General features: G+C 49.7%; 1 protein-coding gene across 1 annotated transcript; it reads left to right on the forward strand.

Annotated features, from left to right (window-relative positions):
* The first annotated feature begins 153 nt into the window (after window positions 1-153).
* On the forward strand, window positions 154-8,462 carry CDNF (cerebral dopamine neurotrophic factor). Its single transcript, XM_033163048.1, has 4 exons — window positions 154-260; window positions 4,585-4,712; window positions 5,729-5,870; window positions 8,223-8,462. Exons 1-4 carry the CDS (start codon window positions 155-157, stop codon window positions 8,399-8,401), a joined length of 555 nt encoding a protein of 184 aa, XP_033018939.1. The 5' UTR covers window position 154; the 3' UTR covers window positions 8,402-8,462.
* The last annotated feature ends 14,882 nt before the right edge of the window (window positions 8,463-23,344 follow it).

Genomic DNA, 23,344 nt, shown 5'->3' on the forward strand with positions numbered 1-23,344 from the left:
GCACAGGCGGAGGCAGCCAATTAAAAAAAAAACATTAAAAAACGGCGTCTCCGCGTGACGTTCCGCGGCAGACGGCAGGCTGCTGCCAATAGAGGAGCGGTTGGCGTTGTGGGCGGGCCGAACTCTCGCGAGATCAGGAGCCGTAGACGCAGCCATGTTGCGGCCGTCTCGGCCTTGCTGCGTCGTCGTCGCGCTCTGCCTCGGGCTCTGCTTCGCCTCCGCCTCTAGTCCCACGAGGGGCGCAGAAGCTCCGTGCGAAGGTGAGGGGCTCGGGGGAGGGGGAGGCTACGGGGAGGGACCTCAGAGGAACACGTGGCAGCCCCACACGCGCACGTGTGCACGCACATACACGTGAATTTGTACGTCCGTCTGTGCTTGGTTCTCCGGAGCTTAAAGGCAAGACCTTCCCCGCACACAGGCACGTGGAAAGAGAGAGAGAGAAGAGACCTGGAATACGGGACAAAACACAGGACGTAGCATTTCGCATTGGAATATAGGACAATCCCGCATTATACGCACACAACCACACATCCATTTGGTCTGAGGTTTAAATGGCTCCCAGTCAGCCGCCAGTGTGCTGTGTGTACGTGCTTTTGTGTTGTAAAGCCAACCTGTGATCCACAAGTGAAGGGCAGTTTATTAAATAAAATAACATAAATAATAAAGTAAAATAAAAACGCCTGTTTGTATTTGTTGCAGTTCTTTTAAATGTTGCAAAATTGGAATTTCTGTTTGTTTTGCTAAGCTTGCAGCTGTGGCACAATACTAACTCCCTGCTGTCAATGTTGCTGTTGATGGGACCCCCTCACACAGTGCGATTTACCGGTACATTCGGGCTGAAATTGTTGGACCTTGTTGGCTGCTTTTTAAATGATAGCTTTTAAGGAGGTCTGCATGTAAAAATATAAGATTTGAACCAGACTCAGCCCTCCAGCTGTCTTGGGAGTACAATTCCCATCATCCCTGACCACTGGTCCTGTTAGGGATGATGGTGTTGTAGTCCCAAAACAGCCGGAGGGCCAAGTCTGGCTATCACTGGGTTACAAGTTGATGCTCAGTGCAGAAGTCCCATTTGATTTCATAAAACATGTACACCACTTGATTGTAAACCTCTGAGGTTTACAAATAGTATGTGTGTATGCATATGGGAGGGGATATATGAATTTGTTTTCATTCATGTTTTCATTATGTATTTAGAGTTTTCATTTTGTATTTTTATGCTGTGAATAGCCCTGAGATCTTTGCATGAAAGGCAGAATACAAATTTAATAAACAACAACACACCCTCACTGAGAACTCAGTTATATGTAAGGAACCACGTTTTGAATGGTTCAAGCCTTCAAAATAGGCTCATGGTTCAAAATAAGGGTTTTGTGAAACAGGTGATGAAACACCAGCTCCTTATTCGTGTTGGCAACCTGAGGGCAGGGGATTAAAAGCACCCCTTTTGCAAGTGTGTTTTCAAAATCAGCGTACTGTACATCTACTCAGGAGGGATTGGAGTACCAGAGAAATCCATGACATGCTCTAGAGCCCAGTGCGATGGTCCACAGGATTTGAACCCATGATTGCAGTGAAGCAAAAGCACCACAGCATAACCTAAGTGGGCACACCTTCCATATCAGGGTCCTAATCAAAGGGGGAGGGGTTCAACCAGTAGCTGTTTCTGCTGTCCTGGAATTGGACCCAGGAAGGGGCTCACTGGTTGACACAGGAATGATTCTTTTCCGTTAAAGAACCAGAGAAAGCCAACTCCATGATCGAGAGCTGTTGCCTGTGGCCTTCCACACTATTTGGTATGATAAAACAGAGATCACAACTTTCTCACTGCTAGTGCATATAAAGCTACCCTATAGGTAGCAAACTTGTCTACACAGGCCAGCAACCACTTAGTTTTCAAATAATCCGATTGACCTTTTATGAAATTCTACCTCTAGAGGAATTGGACAGAAGAATAAGTACTGGATATTTCCAACTGCGTTTTTGTAGTTGCTTCTACAATATGGGAAGAGTGAACTGCTGGTTTTAATCATTTTTAAATGTTTCTAATTGTTTTTTTTACTGTCTTTATTGATAACTTTAATATTTATTGTAAACTGCTTCGAGGTTTCATTCCAATCAAGTGATAGATGAATTGTGTCGAATAAATAAACAAATAAAGATGAATTAAATGTCCTCTTTGGCAGTAGCAAGAAGATCACCTGTGTGTATGAGGATCAGTGTGCATATCCATCCCCTCTTCCGACAATGATGTCCATCTGTAAGCGAGAGAACCACATTGTTTTTATTTGCTTGTATAAAGGAGGTGACTTGAAAGGCTTTTGGGGGGCAGAAAAGCAGCCTATGAATATAAATCAATAAAGATTGGTATAGGGCAGGCACGTCCAACAGGTAGATCGTGATCTACTGGTAGATCACTGGACGTCTGTGGTAGATCATTGGCTCACCTCAAAGAAGCTCAACAACTTTGACCTGAACCCCAAAGAAATAGGGCTTCCCCTCCTGAGAAAAGCTCAAAAACTTTGACCCGAACCCCTCCCCAAAAAACAGGGCATTCCCTCCTAAAAAAAGCTGTACAACTTTGACCTGAACCCCCCAAAAGGGGGTAGATCACTGCCAGTTTTTAACTCTGTGAGTAGATCGCAGGCTCTTGGGAGTTGGCCACCCCTGGTATAGGGCTTCCTTCACTGTGAGTGTAATGTTCTCTGGCTCCTTTAGGTCCTATGCCTCCCGACAAGTTCCTGGCTTTTTCCAGTAGCCATGATGGGTCAGTGTAGGGGCCAGATCCCACCCAAGAGTCACCAACTGCTCCCTCTTAATGCCAGGCCCCCACAGTAACAGCAGGGCTGTCCTACAACAGGGGCAGTGAACCCCAGGCACCAAAGGGAGGATTGTAGTACAAACTCCAATATTCCTCAGGTGGAAATAGGGACAGTTCTCCCTCCCCAACCCCCAATTTCTCTTTCCCCCACTGCAAAGCATATCCTGTCAGAAGAAGGGCGAGTGCCCATGAGACCGATCTCGGTGCGGCGATCCTCCCTGGGGCAGATCTCAGTACGGCTGCGTGATCCTCTCTGGGGGCCACCCTCCCCTGCGACTCCCAAGCCTCCAGCGAGCCAGGGGAAGGGGGAGAGCCGCAGCAGCTGCTTTGCCACTCGCCGGGCTTGGGGGAGTCACGGTCAGGGGGCGTGTGCCGAATGTTGCCCCCATTCAGGATGACACCCGGGGCGCCCTGCACCCCCTGAGAAAACCCCTTAGTACCAATTTTATTTTATTCTTTGGAAGATTTACAAAAAGTAAAACACCCAAGAAATAAATTGAGAAAGGAGCAAGATTAGACGTGCACGCGCAAAGCATTTTTTGTTTAAAGCAAGTCTCCCTGCATTCTGCTCTTCAGCCCATTTCTTCCCTCCCAGGGCAACCCTGCCCTCGGCCTGCCTCTCAGGGCCATCATGTAAGGCTGCTCCTCTCCTGCCTCCGGCAGCCGCTATGAGTTGCCCAAGGGAGGAAACTGGCAGCACTGGCCATGGAGAGGCCATGGGATGCTCACTTGCAGTCGCCACTGCTGCCACACGGTCACTCAGGACTAGTGCCTGCTCATCCACTGGCAGCGGCAGCACTGGTGGGAGAAATGGGGACATTCCATGATCAAATCAGAAGCTGGGATGGAAAATAGTGCCACTTGGAGGGTATGGCAGCAACCATTTTACGCTTGTTCAATGCACACACGGTTGTGCACACACATTGCTGCAACCTGGAAGTGGCTGGAAAAGGGGGTGGAATAGGCTTACACATACACTGCTAGCTCGTGTGGGGGCCAGGAATGCACCCCCGCATGCAAATTGTGTGTGCCTGGATTTCTTAGTGTGTGCCCTCTTGCTTGCCTTGATGAAGAGATGGGGGGGGGGGGTTCAAACCTCAGACTTTTGTGTGGTTGCAACATCGCCTACTGAAGAAAGATGATGGTGATTATTTAAATTTATGTTAAAAAAAGGCCTGGGATAGTTCAGTTGGCAGAGCCTGAGACTCTTAATCTCAGAGTTGTGGCTTTGAGGTCCATGGTATTGCAGGGGGTTGGACTAGATGATCCTATGATTCTGTGATCTTCTGTTCCACCTTGTTTTGCCTGTGGCTTCACAACAGAGGCAAAGGCCTGGCGGGGGGGGGGGGAATGGGGAGAAGCCCCATTCCCACCCCTATCCCAGTTTTTCCATTTCCCCCCAATTGTTTCCAAAAAATATGGGGAAATGTGCCCTACCCCTCCAGGCCTTCTCATCTCTAGCCCTGCCCACCACTTCCATCTGACCCCTGGAATGCCCCCTGCTGCTGTCCTGGCAAGGGTCTTTCCCTGGGACACAGTGATGAGTGATGGTGCCTAAGTGGAGTCAGTGGAAGGCACTAATAAGCATCTCAGCATGGGGCCATTTCCAGATCAGGTGTGCATTCGCTGCAAAAATGGCAAGCCATTCTGTGTGAAGTTAACCATTTTAAAATTTATTTTCAACTTTGTTTTCTGTAGATCTCTTTGACCTATGCACTCTGTGTGTGTCTGTTATTTTATATTTCACTTTTTTTCTTGTGCAGTGTGTCAAGATTTTATGAAAAGATTTTATAGTTCTTTAAAAGAAAAGCACTCTGACTTCTCTGTGGCTTCTATTGAGAATGAATTAGTCAGGAGCTGCATGAACACAAAAGGAAAAGAAAACCGCTTGGTATGACTTTCGTACTCTTTTTCGCCTTAGGAATGTTTCCAGTGCTTAGGCTGTGTGCACACTTTACCGTAAAAGCACATTCATAGCGTGGGAGATTGCAGGCAAACATAACTATGCATGACTACTGCCAGTTAATGCATGAAAGGTAAGACTGCACAGAGTTAGATCCTAGATTCCGCCAGGTCACACCCCCTTTTCCAATGAGGGCGGAAGTGGAGTTTTCTCTCCCTATTCCCTCTCTCTCCTTGCCATGTAACCAAACAAGGAAGACATGCCAGGGCGAGCTCCAAGCTATCTTTCTGTATTTTCTACTCAAGAGTATTCTGCCTGTGTTCTTCTTGCTGCTATTTGGATAAATGCATGAATCTGACCTTTGGAATGTTTTGTAAGTAAAGCATTTCAAGCTGACTTAAGAGTGTGTGGTCTGTTCGTTTTGAGAGGGGAGTGCTTTGCAAGAGGACTGAAAGGGATATACCAGTATAAAAGGTTTTGGCAGCCTACATTCCTATACTTCACTGTCCTGCTTGACTTTATGAGTTTAAACTCTGCAACTAGGGGCTCTCTCTTGCTAGAGAGTTTGTTTAGTCCCATGCTTTGAATCCAGGCACCTGGCCGATTCCTTTGTGATTCACGCCACACAAGTGGGTCACAGGGATTTTATTTTCCCCCACACAAAGCACATTCCCAGAATCCTTTGAGGAGCAAAATGTGCTTTAAAGGTAGAGTACATGCATGGGAGAGGAGGAAGAGGGATATCTCTGACTAAGGGATTAGCTACACCTTCGTTTGTCCAGCCGCTTTCCCCCAGGGAAGCGGGACCTTTAGTGCTGAATCAGAGCAAACTGCAATCAGGCTTTCCACAGGTTTGCTCCAGTTGTTCCAGTTAGTGCTAAAGAGCAGGTTTTCCAGAGGAAAGCAGCAGAGCAAAGGACCCGTGCTTTCTAGGCGCGAGGCACGCAGAAGTATGAGTGAGCCCTAACTCTGCATTGCTACTGACAAGATTTCTATTCTTGTAGTGCTACTACATCGGGGCCACAAGTGATGCAGCAACCAAGATAATTGGTGAAGTCAGCCGTCCAATGAGTGCTCACATACCTGTGTCAAAGATCTGTGAGAAGCTGAAGAAAATCGACATTCAAATCTGTGAGCTCAAATACGGTATGATGAAATCCCTGTGCAAAACAAAGGAGGGCATAGCAAAATAGGCATATTGGAGACAAAGGAGCCCAGGTTCAGACATGCCACTAAACCAAACCACGGCTTAGCTCTGGGCAGCTGCAGGAATGGGGAAGGAGAGAAGCAGCTGGGATTTGTGCTCCACAGACTCACTTGGTCATGCTTTGCAAACGGGGCGTGGAAATTAGAACCTAGACTCTCTGTGATTGGCAGCAATGAATTTATGTTTTTTCAAGAATGTGGTAGGCTGAACAGAGGGCAGCCAGGTTGCAATCCAAGGCACACTTACCTGGGAGCGGGGCCTTTTTTTAACCGGAACACGCTGGAATGGCGTTTCAGCACCTCTCAGCTGGGCCCTGGAAGTGGGGGGAGAGACCTGACCAGCCTCAGCAAAGCCCTGTTGCACCTCCGGCTCACAAGGATATCCTGTACAGGCTCCAGAGTGGGTCCCCTCATGACTTGGATGTTCAGCGAAGCTTTGCTGAGGTTCTTCAGCCTCCCAGCTAACAGCTGACACACAGGAAAGCCCCACCTCAGCTGAGCAAGTCCCGTCCCCCCGCTCTGAGCCAGAGCGGGGAGCTCATTAAGGTGCTCAGCTGAGGCATGGAAGCTCCCCAGGCTTCAGGTGAGTAGCCTCAACAAGCCTCAGGCTTGCGAGGAGACCCCCTTTCCAGCCCAAAGAGATCCTCTAGAGGAGTGGCACTGCCTGGGAGCATATGCCATGAAATACAGTGGAACTTACTTTTGTATAAACATGCACAAAATTGCTTGGGCTTTTGGTTCAGGCTCTCCTAGTCACTGTGCAGATTTCAGGTTGTACCCAGGGCTGCTGGAGCAAAGAAGCAAGTTATAGCTTATCCCTTACATTTTTGAAAATGTAATTTCTATCAGTTAGAATGAGGACTAACAAAAGAAAGTGCTTCTTTACACAACAACATCCATCACTGTCCTGGCCGGCACGTTCGCAGAAGGGCAGCCAATGAACTGACAAGGCTCCGGGTGTTGGGATGAAGTCAGGCCAGTTCTTTATGTGCTGCAGGATGCAGGTCAGCATGGCAATAGGGCCAGGATAGGTTTGCCATTCCACTCACCCACTGGTGGGGGAATGGGATCTGCTGGGTTTGGACCAACCATGCCACAGTGCTGAACCCTGTTGTGGTGCTAGCCAAGTTGGCAAGGTCTGACTGGGCAGCCGGGTGAGGATTCCCACCAGGCAGAGACCCAACCTGAGCTTGGGGCATGCCCAGGCAAATTCACCCCTCGGGCCCCTTAAAGATGCCCGGCTTCACTCTGTTGATCCTGGCCAATGCCATTTCTACCCCTATACATACAACTTTATTCCCCCTAACAAAACAAAAACAGAAAAAGGCCATGTGTTTTACTGAGGAGATGGTGGAAAAACTCCCATCCAAGAGCCTATCGGGTTGAGAGAAAAAATTCCTTTCCAGCCCTGTCAACCAGCGACCCAAATAGCTCAATAAAGGTTCTAAACTGAGCAGGGGCACCAGCTCCTGGGGGCCGAGCCCTGCCCCCTAATATTTGTTGGGCAGCAGTGTCCCCCCTAATGTCCAAAAGCGGCTCCAATGGCCAGCTCCTCCTCCTCCTCCTGCCGCAGAGGGGAAGGAAGGTCGAAGCCGCCTCCCGCGGGTGGCAGCGCCAGGAGGAGGTGGAGGAGGACCGCCGGCCATTGAAGCCACACGGCCACCAACTTTGGCTTCACTCCTCCCGACATCCTGAAGTCATGTGTGCAACATCGGCCCCCACAATCGCCTTCGCAAGCTGGTGCCTCTGAACCTGAGGGTTAAGCTTGTGGAGCAAAATGGCCCTAAACTCTGGAGGGGGGAGCCTTACATAGGCCTGACTCCCCTCGACCTCCCATGGGGGCCCAAAGACCCAAGGGAGAATCTGTCCCATGGACCCCTCCGGAAATAAGATGTGGACGGGACTCGCCTCATTTTCTGGGCCAAACTGCCACGCGTGGATTGGGCCCAGAATGGAATACATGGAATTCACTGCTGCAAGATGCAATTGTGATCTGTACCTTGGATGGCTTTTAGAAAGGAGTGGAGGAAATAATAGATCTGTCGAAAGATATTAGGTTTGATAACTAAATGTTCATGGGGGGTATACCAAGAGCAAGGGATTCCAGCCCCCCTTCCTTCCTTGTGAGATTCCATGGGCATCTGTCTGTCTGCTGGAGGTGTCCTGTAGCATGAGCATGCTAGTTGGAAAAGCAATATTTTCCTCGAACATACATAGGATCATGAGCTCCTTGTCTATAATACAGCAAATAAAATTCATAGAGCTTGTGATTCAGGTTGTTTGTTTTTACAGAAATGGAACTGGATTTAACAGCGGTAGATCTCTCTAAGATGAAAGTGGCTGAGCTGAGGAAGATCCTGGACAGCTGGGGAGAAGTGTGCAGAGCATGCATTGAAAAAACAGACTATGTGGATCTGATTAGAGCACTTGCACCAAAACATACAGCTGCATCTTCCAGAGCTGACCTCTGATGGAATGCCAGATCTTACTTCATGTGGTTACAGCTCTGAGCAAAAACACTGAAAGAACAATAGTTCCAAGGAATTGGTTATAAATAAATGTTAATAGAAGTTCCTGCGCCTTGAAATACTTTTGTGGTAAAGTATAAAGAGAACTTGAGTAGATGAGAAAAATAAGGCACAATAGAGCTGTGATCCTACACACACTTACCTGGGAGTTGTTGCTGGCGTCTGTCTGTCTGTGTAGGGTTTAAAGGTCCCGGCCCCATAGGAGACTCACAGTTCCTCTCTGCGTCTCCGTTCCTTTTGGCCACCGTCAAACGAGGGCCCAACATTCACACTCCATTTCCCATCCTCCTCCAATCTTCTCTCCCCACCAGAATTCCACTCTCTCTCTTCCCCCCTCCCTCCCTGCTTAACATTCCCTTTGGAATTCCAATAGAATTACCTTAGTTACAATATTACACACAATATTGTGATAGATTGAGGGAGGATCCCACCAAACCCTAGAAATTAATAGATGGTAGGATTTGGGATTATTTGGGTTTTGAAGGGAGAAATACAAGCTGCAGAGGAATTCCTGGGCTAGACCTGGCAAAGTGAGGGCCATTAAGAAACAATTCAAGGACAAGGAGATTGGAAGTGGAAATGCCAGATAACTCCTTGCCCTGAGGTGTGAACAGAGAAAGGGGACCAGGATAACTGGGTGTGAGGTGGCAGGAAAAGAGAGGTTCTGAGCAAGGGGAGCTGGGAAGAAGAAGAAGAAGGAAGAGAGTCTGGAATCCAACTTGGGAAGGCTGGCTGCCCTGCTGTGGGGGACAAATCCCTCTTGAAAGGACTCTGCTGTAAGATCTGGAACCCCCCCCCATGCAGACTGAAGATATAAACAGGTGAATAAACCGTATTTCTTAAAGGTATGACAGCCTCTGCAAAGTCTCAATCCTCCTGAGGTGAGAGCCTGGAACCCCATGGACTCCTGCCACTGCTTGGCAGAGAGAATGGAGGCACCCAACTTTGAGAACAATATTTAATACACCCTGGTCCCTGAAAGCATCCTGTTAGAAGCATTTGAGCTTCCCATTCCTGGTTCCTAGGAAATCAAGGAAAGCAAGCTGCAGGTTCCTCATCCCTGTTCCCCTAAACAATCCAGGGAATTGTAGTTTGTTAGAAGTTCTGGGAATTGTAGGTTTGTGAAAGGGAAGCACTTTAAATCATAGGATGATGGAATTTTAGTGTTGGGAGGGACCCTGAGGGTCTTCTAGTCCAATCCCCTGTGATGCAGGAATCTCAGCTAAAGCATCCATGGCTGATGGCCATCCAACCTCTGCGAAAAACCTCCAAGGAAGGAGAGTCTACTGCCTCCCAAGGGATTCCTTCCCACTGTCAAGCAGCTCTTCCTGTCAGAAAGAGTCAGAATCTCCTTTCTTGTAGCTTGAAGCCATGGGTTCAGGCCCTGAGGGCCTCTGGAGCAGGAGAAAACAAGCTTCCTCCCTCCTCCCTGTGATGGCCCTTGAGATACAGACAGGGCTGCATAGTGTGGCTCTCATTTCCATGTCCTGAGAGAGAGAAAGCAAAATATTTCTCACTCCAGGCAGAATTGCAAGGGGTCCGTGCATCTGGCTGTGGGCAGGATCCTGGCATTCCCAGGGGTTGGACTGGATGACCCTTGGCATCCCTTCCAACTCTACCATGCTATGATTCTATCCAGCAACCAAAGGAGCGGGCGGGGGAGCAAGATGCAGAACAAGGGCAGGCGCAAACACACACCCCAACAGCACTCTCTGGCCTGACCCACGGTGGCCTCATCCCAGCACACTTTAACCCCCCCCCCCAAAATTTTATTTTTCTTAATTCTACTGCCTGACAACCCAGCAGCCTGGCCCCTGTTTGTCATCTGATGTCACAAAGTGCCACTTTGCAAGCAAGCCTTATATTACCCTGCAAGAGGGATGCTGTCAGATGATGGTGAGATCCTTGCCAAGATCCTTGCCCATCACTGATCATGAATGGGAACTGTGTAGATAGGAGGAGCATCAGGCCCAGAGGAGAGGTGTGGCATAGAAATTTATTATTATTAATTATTATTATTACTGCTACTACTATTACTATTATTGTTATCACCCATCACTAGTGCATGTGGCTTGGGTCCCTGGTTTGACATGATGACAGCTGTAGATAGCTTGCCAGGTCCCTGCCTCTCAGCAATGCAGCTCTGCGGACTTAGCCCCTTTTCATGCTGCAGGGACCCCAAATGGATGATGTGTACACATCCTTTGGTTTTAAGGGAAAGGCGTTTGGCAGGCTTCATTTTGCAAGGGGCAGGAGCATAGTGAGGTTAATTTTGTATTATTTGTTTCCACCATCGCTGCGTGTGACCCCTGAGAAAGAGGTTCCTGCCCCGAGGGGCTTACAATCTTTAATTTGACACAGGGAGGGAACAGAGGAAGGTTGAGGTCCAGGGTGTATCCTGAGTGTTGCTGAGAGACATAAGCCAGGGTCTGTGAGTTTAGACTTTGGGATTCCTGGACACAGGGCCGTCTCATCATAGGGGCTGGGTGGCGCGTCGCGTCAGGGCACTGGGCCCCCAGGGGCACCCCCACGAGCCCGCCGGCATACCAGACGCCCCCTCCCCAACCCGACCCCGCAGGCGGGTGCTTGCGTGCCGGCGGCACAGCCGCTGCCACCCATGCTGCTCCCCGGCCACCCAGCCCCGACTTTGAGCGCAGCGAGCGGGGATGAGCCGCGCGGCCCCGCCGGCGGCCTCCCCCCGCCCCCACGGGCGGCCGGGTGCTTGCGCCGCTCTAACTCTCCCCCGGACGCCCCGCCATGCTGCGAGCCTCCCCCCTGCCAGAGGAGTGCCCTCCAGCCCTGCCGGCAACGCCACCCTCGCCCGTTTCCTCAATGCCGCAGCGCGGCTGGAGCCTCCCCCATTGCCGGAGGAGTGCCCTCCAGCTGCTGCCTGCTCGGATGTATGCAGGATCTTGCCCACTGCACCTTACGAGAAGGCTGTTTACCAACGAGGAAAAGCGGGGGAGCTGCACCTGGCGAGCTGCTGCCTGCTTTGCAGCGGATGAAGATGCAGGAGCTCAGTGCAGGGTTTGTGAGTGAAAATGAAAGTCCCAAGCTGACAGAGGCGCGGGGGGGGGGGCGCCAGAGGGATCTTTGAGCCACGGCGCCGGATAGGCTTAAGACGGCCCTGCCTGGACATTTCCCACCTGTAACCTCTTCCTCTCTTTTTGCAATAGGGTAATTAAAGTGATTGTATTAGAATTCCCAAGTGAATGTCAAGCAGGGAGGGAGGGGGGAAGGAGAGAGAGAGAGGAATTCTGGTGGAGACGGGAAGGTTGGGGGAGGCAGGTGAGAGTCGGTTGAGAGCGGTGGGTTCTAGAAGGGGGGCACTTGGGGGGGACCTGAAGCTGGGCTGGGCAGCTCTTGAGGATCAGTAGTCCAGTAATAGGATCAAGTGTGCCCCTCAGTGACCATGAGAAGGAACTCTGAAGGTAGGAGGAGCTCCGAGGCCCAGAGCAGATGAGTGGCATAGAAATGTTAATGTTGTTGTTGTTGTTGTCCCCTGTCACTGGTGCATGTGGCTTGGCTCCCTGGCTTGACTTGTCCATAGATGTCCATAGATGTTGATAGCTTGACCAGGTCCTCATCTGTGGTCCCCACATTATATTTACTGGTTGGTTACAAACCATGTGGTGGCCGTAATCCCAGCAATTATTATATTATATTATTATTAATACTAATGTATTTATCAATTTCATTTTTTTTGTTTCCTTTTATTTTAAAGTGATATGCACCACATAAATTAAATGATTAATATGTTGAATTTAAGTAGCAGCTTCTTAAATTAAAACCTGCAAAAAACTACCAAAGCATATGTAAAAGCAAATAAAAGTCCGCAGCAGAAAGAGGGGGGGCTGCCTCCCGCCCTATACCCCCCAGGTATTAACAAGTATTCAAAACAAGCATATAACAGAAGCAGCAAGCGAATGAAATGAAGCTCAGGCAAGCCTGACTGCAGAATGCCACTTATTTAATCGCGATGTCCTGCAATAGAGAGGCAGCGTTTGCCTCTCCCAAAATGGCGGCCGCTGTGAGGCCACACTCAAAATGGCGCCGAGCACATGACTCAATTTAAAATGGCGGCTCCCACGTTTCCCTGGCAACAGACAACAAACCCAACACGCTGTAAAAAACCACCTAAGGAAATTAGCTCTCGCACCCGCACAAACAGAAGATAAGGCAAGGAAAAGCGCCAGACCCCCCCTCCCAACAGTGGGAGGATGTTTTGCCCAGCCCACAACCCCCTCCCAGATGACTATGGAGCGGAGGGAGCTGTGCAGAAGTTACGGTTCCAGGGGTGTGCTGATATGAAGAGAAGCATAAAGTGTTTTCAGGCAGCGGTGAAGCCCCCAGCTGCCCGGCTGAGCTGGTTTCTCCTGCTGGTGGGAAAACACGTGGTGAGCTAAGACCAAAGCCCCAGCTGTAGGGAGGCATTGGTCTCTCCTGCGGGCAAGACGCAGTAGCAGCTGAGAGGAGGCAACAGCTAATGGGAAGTGGAGAAAACAGCTGAGAGGCGGCTGTGGGAGAACAGCTGAGAGGGGGGAGGTGAAAGCAGCTGAGAGGGAGCCTGCAGCTTTGGTTGATCCGAGCCTGGTAGGGCTAAAGGAACGCAGAGGCACGGCAAAGGAGCTGCTGAAGGTTACTTGCAGCAGCGCTGCAAGTGTGGCAACCTGAAAGAGAAGGTTGGCGTTTAAATTAAACGCCTGAAGCAGTGATTTCAGCTGAGCAGGAGAGCTTGATAATGATCCACCGCAAGGAGGTTTGAATCCAGGAAACTTGATCCGATGAGAAAGCATGTGAGCTGGGAGCAGGAAACAAGAGGCTGGGCCCTGGCAGCGCTGGTTTAAATGCAACCAGCCACACCTATCGGCCGCACCGATTGGTCAGCCAGCCAGGCACCGCACCCAGGGCTCAGCCAATGGCGTCAGGGGATGGAGTTATTCCCCTGCGCACGTGAAGGGCTCGTGATGCCTGCAACCCCCCCCCTCCTTTCTATGGGCAGAAGGGGCTTTGCTGGAATAAATATCAACAACCTCAGATATGCTGATGACACAACTTTGATGACAGAAAGTGAGGAGGGATTAAAGAACCTCTTAATGAAAGTGAGTGGGACGCGGGTGGCACTGTGGTATAAACCACAGAGCCTATGGCTTGCCATTCGGAAGGTCAGTGGTTCGAATCCCCACAACACAGTGAGCTCCCGTTGTTCGGTCCCAGCTCCTGCCAACCTAGCAGTTCGAAAGCACATCAAAGTGCAAGTAGATAAATAGGTACCGCTCCGGCAGGAAGGTAAATGGCGTTTCCGTGCGCTGCTCTGGTTCGCCAGAAGCGGCTTAGTCATGCTGGGCACATGACCCGGAAATACTGTCTGCAGACAAACGCCGGCTCCCTCGGCCTATAGAACAAGATGAGCGTGCAACCCCAGACTTGTCTGCGACTGGACCTAATGGTCAAGGGTACCTTTATCTTTAATGAGAGTGAAAGAGGAGAGCGCAACATATGGTCTGAAGCTCAACATCAAAAAAATTAAGATGATGGCCACTGGTCCCATCACCTGCTGGCAAATAGAAGGGGAAGAAATAGAAGCAGTGAGAGATTTTACTTTCCTGGGTTCCATGATCACTGCAGATGGTGACAGCAGTCACAAAAATTAGAAGACACCTGCTTCTTGGGAGAAAAGTAATGACAAACCTAGACAGCATCTTAAAAAGCAGAGACATCACCTTGCCAACAAAGGTCCATATAGTTAAAGCTATGGTTTTCCCAGTAGTGATGTATGGAAGTGAGAGCTGGACCATAAAGAAGGCTGATCGGCGAAGAAGTGATGCTTTTGAATTGTGGTGCTGGACTGCAAGAAGATCAAACCTTTCCATGCTGAAGGAAATCAGCCTGGACAGATCCTGAAGCTTAGTCTCCAATACTTTGGCCACCTCATGAGATGACAAGACTCCCTGGAAAAAGACCCTGATGTTGGGAAAGATTGAGGGCACAAGGAGAAAGGGACAACAGAGGACGAGGTGGTTGGACAGTGTTCTCAAAGCTACCAACATGAGTTTGACTAAACTGTGGGAGGCAGTGGAAGACAGGAGTGCTCTGGTCTATGGGGTCACAAAGAGTCAGACACGACTAAATGACTAAACAACAATCCCACACAGCCCTGAACCCCATGTGTTTTGCCCATATGCGAGTCTGGTTAGAAGCACAATCCTCAGAACATAATCCCCACATCAGTGGCAGGCTTCCTGTTGAGAGCATCGACCACACTGGACAGTTCAAGGTCTCTTCTACCACTTTCAGTGTCTTGGCTTCCAACAAGAAATCCTGGGAACTGTCCTTTGTCAAAGACCTACCATTCCTGACAGCTACCATTCCCAGCACCCTGAACACACTACACAATTGCCAGGATTCTCCATGATGGTGAAAGTGGAGTGAGAAGCCTTTCAAAGTTTGGTGTGGCTGAGATAGCTGAATGTGAGTCTGAGTTGATGTTCTGTCTATAGTGTTTGGTTAGTCACAGTCCATTTTTGTATGATGTCCTGCTTCATCTAGGGATGAGGCACCATCTCCAGTTCCCGGGATGAAGAAACAGGACATCCAACGGTTCCCGGCTGTCATCCCTCATGCCTCTTCCTTCTTCCCAGTGCTTCTTACAGGGCTTCTCCCTCTTCCTCCGCAGTTCCTCGAAATCAATATTGGTGTCTCTGAGGGTTTATACTGGAGGACCCCAAGTTGGAACAAACTCCTCGCCCCCCAGAGAGATGCCAGCTTGGACAACCCCCTGAGCTTCAACTACAAAGCTTCCTAGAGCGACTCCTTGGGAGACTCCGGATACCTCACGGACATGTTACGTGGCAGACAGAGGAGATGGAAAGCCGAGGCAGGGAAGCCAGAGTGGCCAAAGAGAGTCTTGTAGGGTCAGGCCAGGTTGCAGAGGATTCTGGAAAGTCTCTCCCCTCTTCCTAGTGCTGCTGACAGGGCTTCTCCCTCTTCCTACGCAGTTCCCTGATATGGATATCGGCTCAGACAGCTCTCTGTGCTTAGACCATGAAGCCTATGAGAGCAACACTTCCTGGGATTCCGGAGACCTCAAGGCAGCGGTGTCGCTGGGGGGGGCCCACCCCGGGTTCCAGGGGAGGGGGGGTGACACTTGGGCCGCCCCACCCTGCCGGCGGCCCCTGAGCAAGCTGCGGAGCGAGGCCACTCCGCCGGCCCAGACGAGTGTGAATGTGCGACATTTCGCGCGTGCGCACTCCGTCTGGGCCGGCGCTGCCACTTCCACGGTGACGTTGTGAGCTCGCCAGGTGAAAAGGCGGCTTGTGGGGAGCTGCCGATTGCGCACGGCAGCCCCACAAGCCGCCTTTTCACTCAGAGGGCTCGCAACATCACTGCGGAAGTGGCAGCGGGGGCCCAGCCACAGAGTATGTATGCGCAACATTTTGCACGTGCGCACTCAGTCCTGACGTTGCGTCGTGACGTCACGACGCAACGTCAGGACGCCCCGCCCCCAGGGGGTGCCCCAGGCAGCGCGGAGCTTTCCTCCGCCCCTGCCTCAAGGAGATATGTGGTGGACAGAGGAGGAGGGAAGCCCAGGCAGGGAAGATGAAGGACAGCCTTTCTGGGTCAGTCCAGGTTGCAGAGGATTCTGAAAAGTTTCTCCCCACTTCCCAGGGCTGCTGACAGGGCTTCTCCCTCTTCTTCCACAGTTCCTCGAAATGGATATTGGGGGCTCTGAAGAAGACTGGAGGACCCCAATCTGGAACAAACTCCTTGCCCCCCAGAGAGACGCCAGCTTGGACAACCCACTGCCCTTTTTCTGTGCAGGCATGGCTCCGTCTTGGCCCTGTTTGGTGTAGCAGCACCAACCAAAGTTTCCTCCAATTAAGAGTACATCTCAGCTTTTTCTCTGAGCGACTTTGGCTGCTGCTTCTGAGCTAGCCTAGCTGGGACAGAGCCAAAACGCCCGTATGGAGGTCAAGTGGGGAGAGCTGCTAAGATGAGGTAGGAGGAAATGCTTCCTTCCCAAGTCCCCCACCCTCCTGCCACAGACTGGTGCTAGCATGGCTGGGAGCCAGGTGCCTGCTGATGTCTCATAGAATCATAGAGTTGGAAGAGACCCCAAGGGCCATCCAGTCCAACCCCCTGCCAAGCAGGAAACACCATCAAAGCATTCCTGACAGATGGCTGTCAAGCCTCCGCTTAAAGACCTCCAAAGAAGGAGACTCCACCACACTCCTTGGCAGCAAATTCCACTGTCAAACAGCTCTTACTGTCAGGAAGTTCTTCCTAATGTTTAGGTGGAATCTTCTTTCTTGTAGTTTGAATCCATTGCTCCGTGTCCGCTTCTCTGGAGCAGCAGAAAACAACCTTTCTCCCTCCTCTATATGACCTCCTTTTATATATTTGAACATGGCTATCATATCACCCCTTAACCTTCTCTTCTCCAGGCTAAACATACCCAGCTCCCTAAGCCGTTCCTCATAAGGCATCGTTTCCAGGCCTTTGATCATTTTGGTTGCCCTCCTCTGGACACGTTCCAGCTTGTCCGTATCCTTCTTGAACTGTGGTGCCCAGAACTGGACACAGTATTCCAGGTGAGGTCTGACCAGAGTGGAATACAGTGGTACTATTACTTCCATTGATCTGTTTTCTTTGCAGCAATGGAAAGACTCAGCCTGGATGCCCAGACAGAGGACACCTGCCTCAGAGGGACTGGGACAGGGGGAAGGATGGAGGCCCGTTATGGAGGCTCAGAGTTCAGATAGGTGGAAATGCCAATTGAGTGCCCTATATTATAGGACTGCTTCCTTCCCGTGTGTCCCTCCCCATGCACCAAACTGGTGCTAGCATGGCTGGGAGCCAGGCGTCTGCTGATGTCTCTTTGCAGCAAGGGAAAGACGCAGCCTGGGGGCCCAGATGGAGGACACCTGCCTCAGAGGTAAAGGTAAAGGGAAAGGGGGAAGGAAGGGCAGCCATAGGAAACACACAAAAAGGGCCTGCAGGATCAGACCAAGGGCCCATCTGGTCCAGCCTCCTCTTTTCCCAGTGGCCACGAAGATACCTGTGGGAAAGCCGCTAGCAGGATTTGAGCCCAAGAGCCCTCTGCACACATGGGACTTCCTGCAATGGCTTTTCTGAAGCACTGTTTCCTCCATCAGGACTAGTAGCCTTTGACCGCCCTCTCCTCCATTCAGTCATCTAATCCTCTTTTAAAGCCATGCAGTGAGAGATGCTCTTCTGCTGCATCTCCTGGCATAGCTGTCAAGTTTCGGATTTGAAAATAAGGGATCAGCACCCTCACCTGTCCCGGGGACAGTCTACGGTTTTCAGGGACAGTCCACGCAGTGGTAATCTCCCCAGGCTACAAATTAATTTACACCAGGCTACACACCATCATCTTTCCCCACATTCATATGTGGGATTTGACTGGAGTAACACATGAATGGAAAGGTTTGCAGTTCCACAAACATAGGTGTGCACTGCCTCGAAATAAAAAGAAGTGAACAAAAGAAGGCTCACTAGGGGGGCATTACTAAAAAATGTCAACTTTGTAACCAGAGGTTCAACTGAATAGAATCTGAATCACATGCACCACAAGGCCTATGCAGCCTCAACTTAAGGTGGCTCCCGGACTGGCTTTTTACAGGCCCCAGCTGACTGCACAACCTGGCCTTTGGAAAGGCCATTTAGACAGATACCTTTAGCTTCTGCACCCTTCCTTTGCACACCTGTCAACACAACCACATAGGCATTTTCCACAACAGCTCCACAGCACAAATCCCTTCTGCAGGCAGGCACCCGTGCGCAAGAAATGCGCTCTGCTTCCCACAGCGGACCCATGCTCCCTCGCTCTCTCGAATTTCCCCTCTGCAAGCTGCATCCATGGATAGACCATTGCACCTAAATATTTCCATTCTGCACAACGCACAGCATTTGCACAACCCCCTTCTGACAGCACCACACACGGAGGGATAATTCCCACACACAGCTTGATGGGCACATGTGGCCTCTTTCCATAGCATGGTCCTCCAGCTGCGTGGGCAGGGAGGTGGGTGGGTGGTGGACTCTCCTCCTCCTCTGGCTCCATCTCCTCTCTCCACGGCGCTCTAGGATTGCGGAGGGGGAGAAGCTCTGTTCTCCTCAGACTCCAACTCTCCTTCCCAGACACTCAGCTTGCCGCCTGGCCCTGGTTCCCCGCACCACTGGCGCCACAGGGTAGAGACGTGCCTGGGGAGAGGAATATTCCCTTTGAAATAAGGGAAATTTAAGGGATATTAAAAATCACAGATAGTAGCAGGAAACGGCTTGGAATAAGGGAGTTTCCTGCAAAAAAAGGGAGACTTGACAGCTATGTCTCCTGGTCATCTGATGGTTCCTGCCAAAAGGCAGCTTTTGTGAGCTCAACAGTGGGGTCTGCTTTAAGTCCATGGGGTGGGTGTGACTGCTGAATGGGCGTCCCAGGTGATGTTCTGTCCCTCGTGTTCTGTCTGTGAGAGCCCATTCACATGTTCAGGGAGTCTTCCCCCGAAGCAGCCCATAGCATTGAGTCTCCCCTGCTTCCAAGATACCTTCTTTCTTCCAGGATCTCCTGTCTGCACTGCTGTGACTGCTGCCGAAGCCTCCCATTTAAAAAGAACAGCTTGAGGAATCCCCAGCGATGCCGTCAATGAGGAAGGAAGAGGGAAAGATGGTGGAAAGTGGAAAGATGAATACCAGAGCATTTGGATCTCAGCTGAAGGACTGTATTCCATTTTCTGATTTTTCAGCTGCTGGAGCATTTGAAAGCTGTGATGTGATAAATAGAAGCTTTATAAATGTGAAGAGCAAACGTTTCCCTGTTCATCCTTTGGAAATATCAGATAATTTTTTTTTGTTAAATCAAGATAAGATGAACTTTCCTACTCTTAAGAAATATTCAAGGGCTGCATGCACCGCTGAAACTGCAAATGGAATTCAAAGCAATGAAGCAGGTCCAGCGTCTTCCTATCCTTCATAGTTCTAACTTGTCACTGTCATGTGACAAAGAAACATGAGAGCAGGAACAGCTGTTGATGCCTAACTGCTGTAACTGTCATTCTAATATGTAACTGTCATTCTAGTCTGTAACTGTCTGTCAGTGCTATGTGAGCTACTTACCTTGACTGTGGTGACTAGTTTCTCTCAGAGTGTGTGCCAGTATAGAGAAGAGCCTGTATTCTATATGTGATCTATTTTTAAGAAGTTTATTTTAAACTTAATAAAAGTTTTTATTTGTTTCAATGAAAACTCTGCTTAAATAATTCCTGCTGCACGTCAGGTTATGGGCCCAGAGTTTTATGAATGGCAAATTGCTAAAGCTGGAGAATCTGGGTGCTGTCAGTGAGGACCTCGAGGGGACTGAAAGTCCAGTGGTGAGGCCGCGTACCGAAGAAACAGACCCGGTGCAACAAGGAGCAGAAGCCGTGTCAGCTCAGCAACCTGCACAGTTTATTAATCTTGGCAGCACTGCCCAGATGGAGCGTTTGAATGATAAGAACTACTTGACTTGGGCTCTCAAGCTTGAATTAGTTTTAAAACGTGATAAACTTTGGCACTGTGTAAAAAATGGTTTGAATCCACAACCCTCTGAGAGAGAACGTGATGAAGATGATAGAGCCAGAGCGCAAATTTTGTTGGCTCTAGAGGAACCACAGGTTCTGCACATTGCAGATTTAGACTCTGCCAAACAATATCGGGATCGTCTACATCAGATACACCTGTCTGACAGTTCTGGTTCAATAATTGGACTAACTAGGAGGCTGTACAGAACTGTGCTACCTGAAGGTGGATGTTTAACCACACACCTCCAGACTTTGAGCATGTTATTCCTCCAGTTGCAAAGGAGAGGTAAGAGTTTTCCAGACCTGGATCAAGTCTATATCCTGCTATCCAGTCTCTCACCAAGTTTTAATATTGTGATAGCTTCTCTTGAAAGCATGAGGCAAGATTTATCGATGGCGTATGTAACAACCCGTCTACAGGAGGAAGCTGAAAAGCACACGGAAAAGTTCCAGTCACACTGCCAACCAGAGACCCAGATGTGGTGATTCTCAGGAGGAGATGGGATCAAAGAATGCTCCATGGATCATGCCATGTTGACGAAGAAATGTTTTCGGTGTAACAAGTTTGAACACATGAGGAAAGATTGCCATGTGAAAATCCCAGCAAGAACAAGTGGTTCACGTGAGAAAGAAAAGCAGGCGCATTTCGTCTCGGCTGCTGCAAGAAAAGAAAAGAACATTTCTCCAGACAGCTACATTTTGGACTCTGGTTCTGTCAGAATCATAATGAACAGCCCTGACTGTTTTACAATGCTCAGCAAATTACCAAAAGGAAAGGACAGCAATATATAACCCAGGTATTTGCTGTTTAAACTTTCCTTCTTTGTGCTTGATGACTTGACATGCCATCTTTTTAAAAACAATGAATAAAGCTTTCTATAAATGCAAAAACTAAAACAAAAAACGAGTTCCCTGCCAGGGCAACACAAGCTCTGAAGAGCCTGGGCTGTCGCAATTTGAGTAATGAGCCAGGGCACTGGAAGGAGAGATCCGCTCTTTGGCACGCAGCCTCTAAGACTCTCACCAGAGTGACAAAAATTCCCAAATCCAAATAAGAAGAGAGAATTCAAAGAATTAGTGGAACAACTTTTGAAAAGTGTCTGGGAGTGAAAAAAGGGAGCCCACTCCAGACCCGGTCAGAACTGCATGGGGAAAATCAGACTGCAAAGAAATGGGTACAACTAAACCTGTAGTCTCAGAGTATATGGGCATAGTAAAGGTAAAGGTAAAGGGACCCCTGACCATTAGGTCCAGTCGCAGACAACTCTGGGGTTGCGGTGCTCATCTTGCTTTACTGGCCGAGGGAGCCGGCGTACAGCTTCCAGGTCACGTGGCCAGTATGACTAAGCCACTTCTGGCGAACCAGAGCAGCGCACAGAAACGCCGTTTACATTCCCGCCAGAGTGGTACCTATTTATCTACTTGCACTTTGATGTGCTTTCGAACTGCTAGGTTGGCAGGAGCAGGGACCGAGCAACGGGAGCTCACCCCGTCATGGGGATTCAAACCGTCGACCTTCTGATCAGCAAGCCCAAGAGGCTCAGTGGTTTAGACCACAGCGCCACCTGCGTCCCTTATATGGGCATAGAAGGGATCAAAGAATTGTAGAGCTGGAAGGGACCACAAGGATCATCTAGTCCAACCCCCTGCAATGCAGGAATCTTTTTGCCCAAATTGGGGCTTGACCCCACAACCTTGAGATTAAGAGTCATGCTCTACTGACTGAGCTATCCAGGTTGATTGTTCTGTAATGCTGAAAATGGAGCTCGGCACAGGTCCAGGTAAATTTTTTATTTAATATAATCCAAGGCTGGTATTGATAGATCCCCAACACAAATTAAAACCTGCTTTTTGCCTTTCTATAGCCTTTGAAATGGCAAGTATTCATTTATTTAGTGACAATACACCATAGGATGGAATGCAGATGCTTTCAAAAATTGTATTTTTCTGCTACCACGTGGCCAGAGCTGGTTTCAGTTATCGCGTCCCTTGAATTCAACTTTCCGAATTGACGCTTCTGAAGATTTTGACTCCCTGATCCAAAATGCTGTGCTACTCACTTCAGTGATATTTTGAAAGCAGCTCTGTGTCCCTCTTCCTTCTGAATCCTGGATCTCTCTTCCCCTCCCTACTCTCCTGACTTGGCTTCCGGCTGTTGATGTTTGCATTACCTGGATGTCAAGACAGATGAATGACGCAGCGAGAAAACAACTAAAAAGGAGGCGCAGAATGCCAGCTGGTGGAGGTACAGGTTTCTGACATGACTGCACCTAACCCACTGCAAAAAAGGATCCTGTGTACTTCTGCATTTTCATGTTCTGTCTGTTCTACACAGCCCAGAAATAACAGCCCAGGGATAACACAGGATCACCTGACCTGCTGGAGTTCAGCATGCAATTGAGAAATTGGAATTCCTCTCCCAGATTTGCACCCATTGCTATTATGCGGCTAAGTGGTTGTGTGATAATCACTATGCACTGCTTGTTGGTTATATTACTTGGCTCTAGGTCTGCATACATACTTATCAAGCAATTGCAGATCATACAGGATCGTATGGTCTGAAGCTCAACATAAAAAAAAACTAAGACCATGGCCACTGGTCCGATCACCTCCTGGCAAATAGAAGGGGAAGAAATGGAGGCAGTGAGAGATTTTACTTTCTTGGGTTCCATGATCATTGCAGATGGTGACAGCGGTCATGAAATTAGAATAGATATACCGCCTAGATATACCAAGGATGGTCCCACTCAGGGGCCTTTCTAGGCCATAGCTCAGCACCTGTGGAAGGCCACAGGGTCAGTCCTCAGCATCTCCAGGTGAGGCTTGGGAAACTCTGATCCAAACGCCTGGTGAGCTGCTGCCAGCCAGGCCAGAGGAAGACAGACTGGACTCTGGAGCTCCCAGGACCCGTGATCTGGCTTCTGAGGCAGCTGTCTATGCAGCCCAGTGGGCGAGGTCTTCTGCCAGGCAAAGGGCCAGGCGCTTTCCTGCATTTTCACCTCTGGCGACTGAACACTCCATGGCCGAGCTTCAATCTGTCTCTCTGTGCGCCTGTGCTGAGTTAGCACAGCGGGAGAGCAAATGCTCCTTGCATCCTTAGACTCACAAAGCAGGAAGGGACCTTGAGGATCATCTAGTCCAACCCCCTGCAATGCAGGAAGATGCAGCTGTGCCAGATGGGAATCAAACCTGCAAGCTGGGCCTTCTCATGCCCACACCTGAACCCAAGCAGGGAGCTGAAGCAAGGCCCTTCTGGGTGCCCAGAAGATGCTCTGCCCCTGAGCCACAGCCCCTCCGAAACAGAAACACA

Source organism: Lacerta agilis, chromosome 10 (genome assembly GCF_009819535.1).
Source record: "Lacerta agilis isolate rLacAgi1 chromosome 10, rLacAgi1.pri, whole genome shotgun sequence".
Lineage (NCBI taxonomy): Eukaryota > Metazoa > Chordata > Lepidosauria > Squamata > Lacertidae > Lacerta > Lacerta agilis.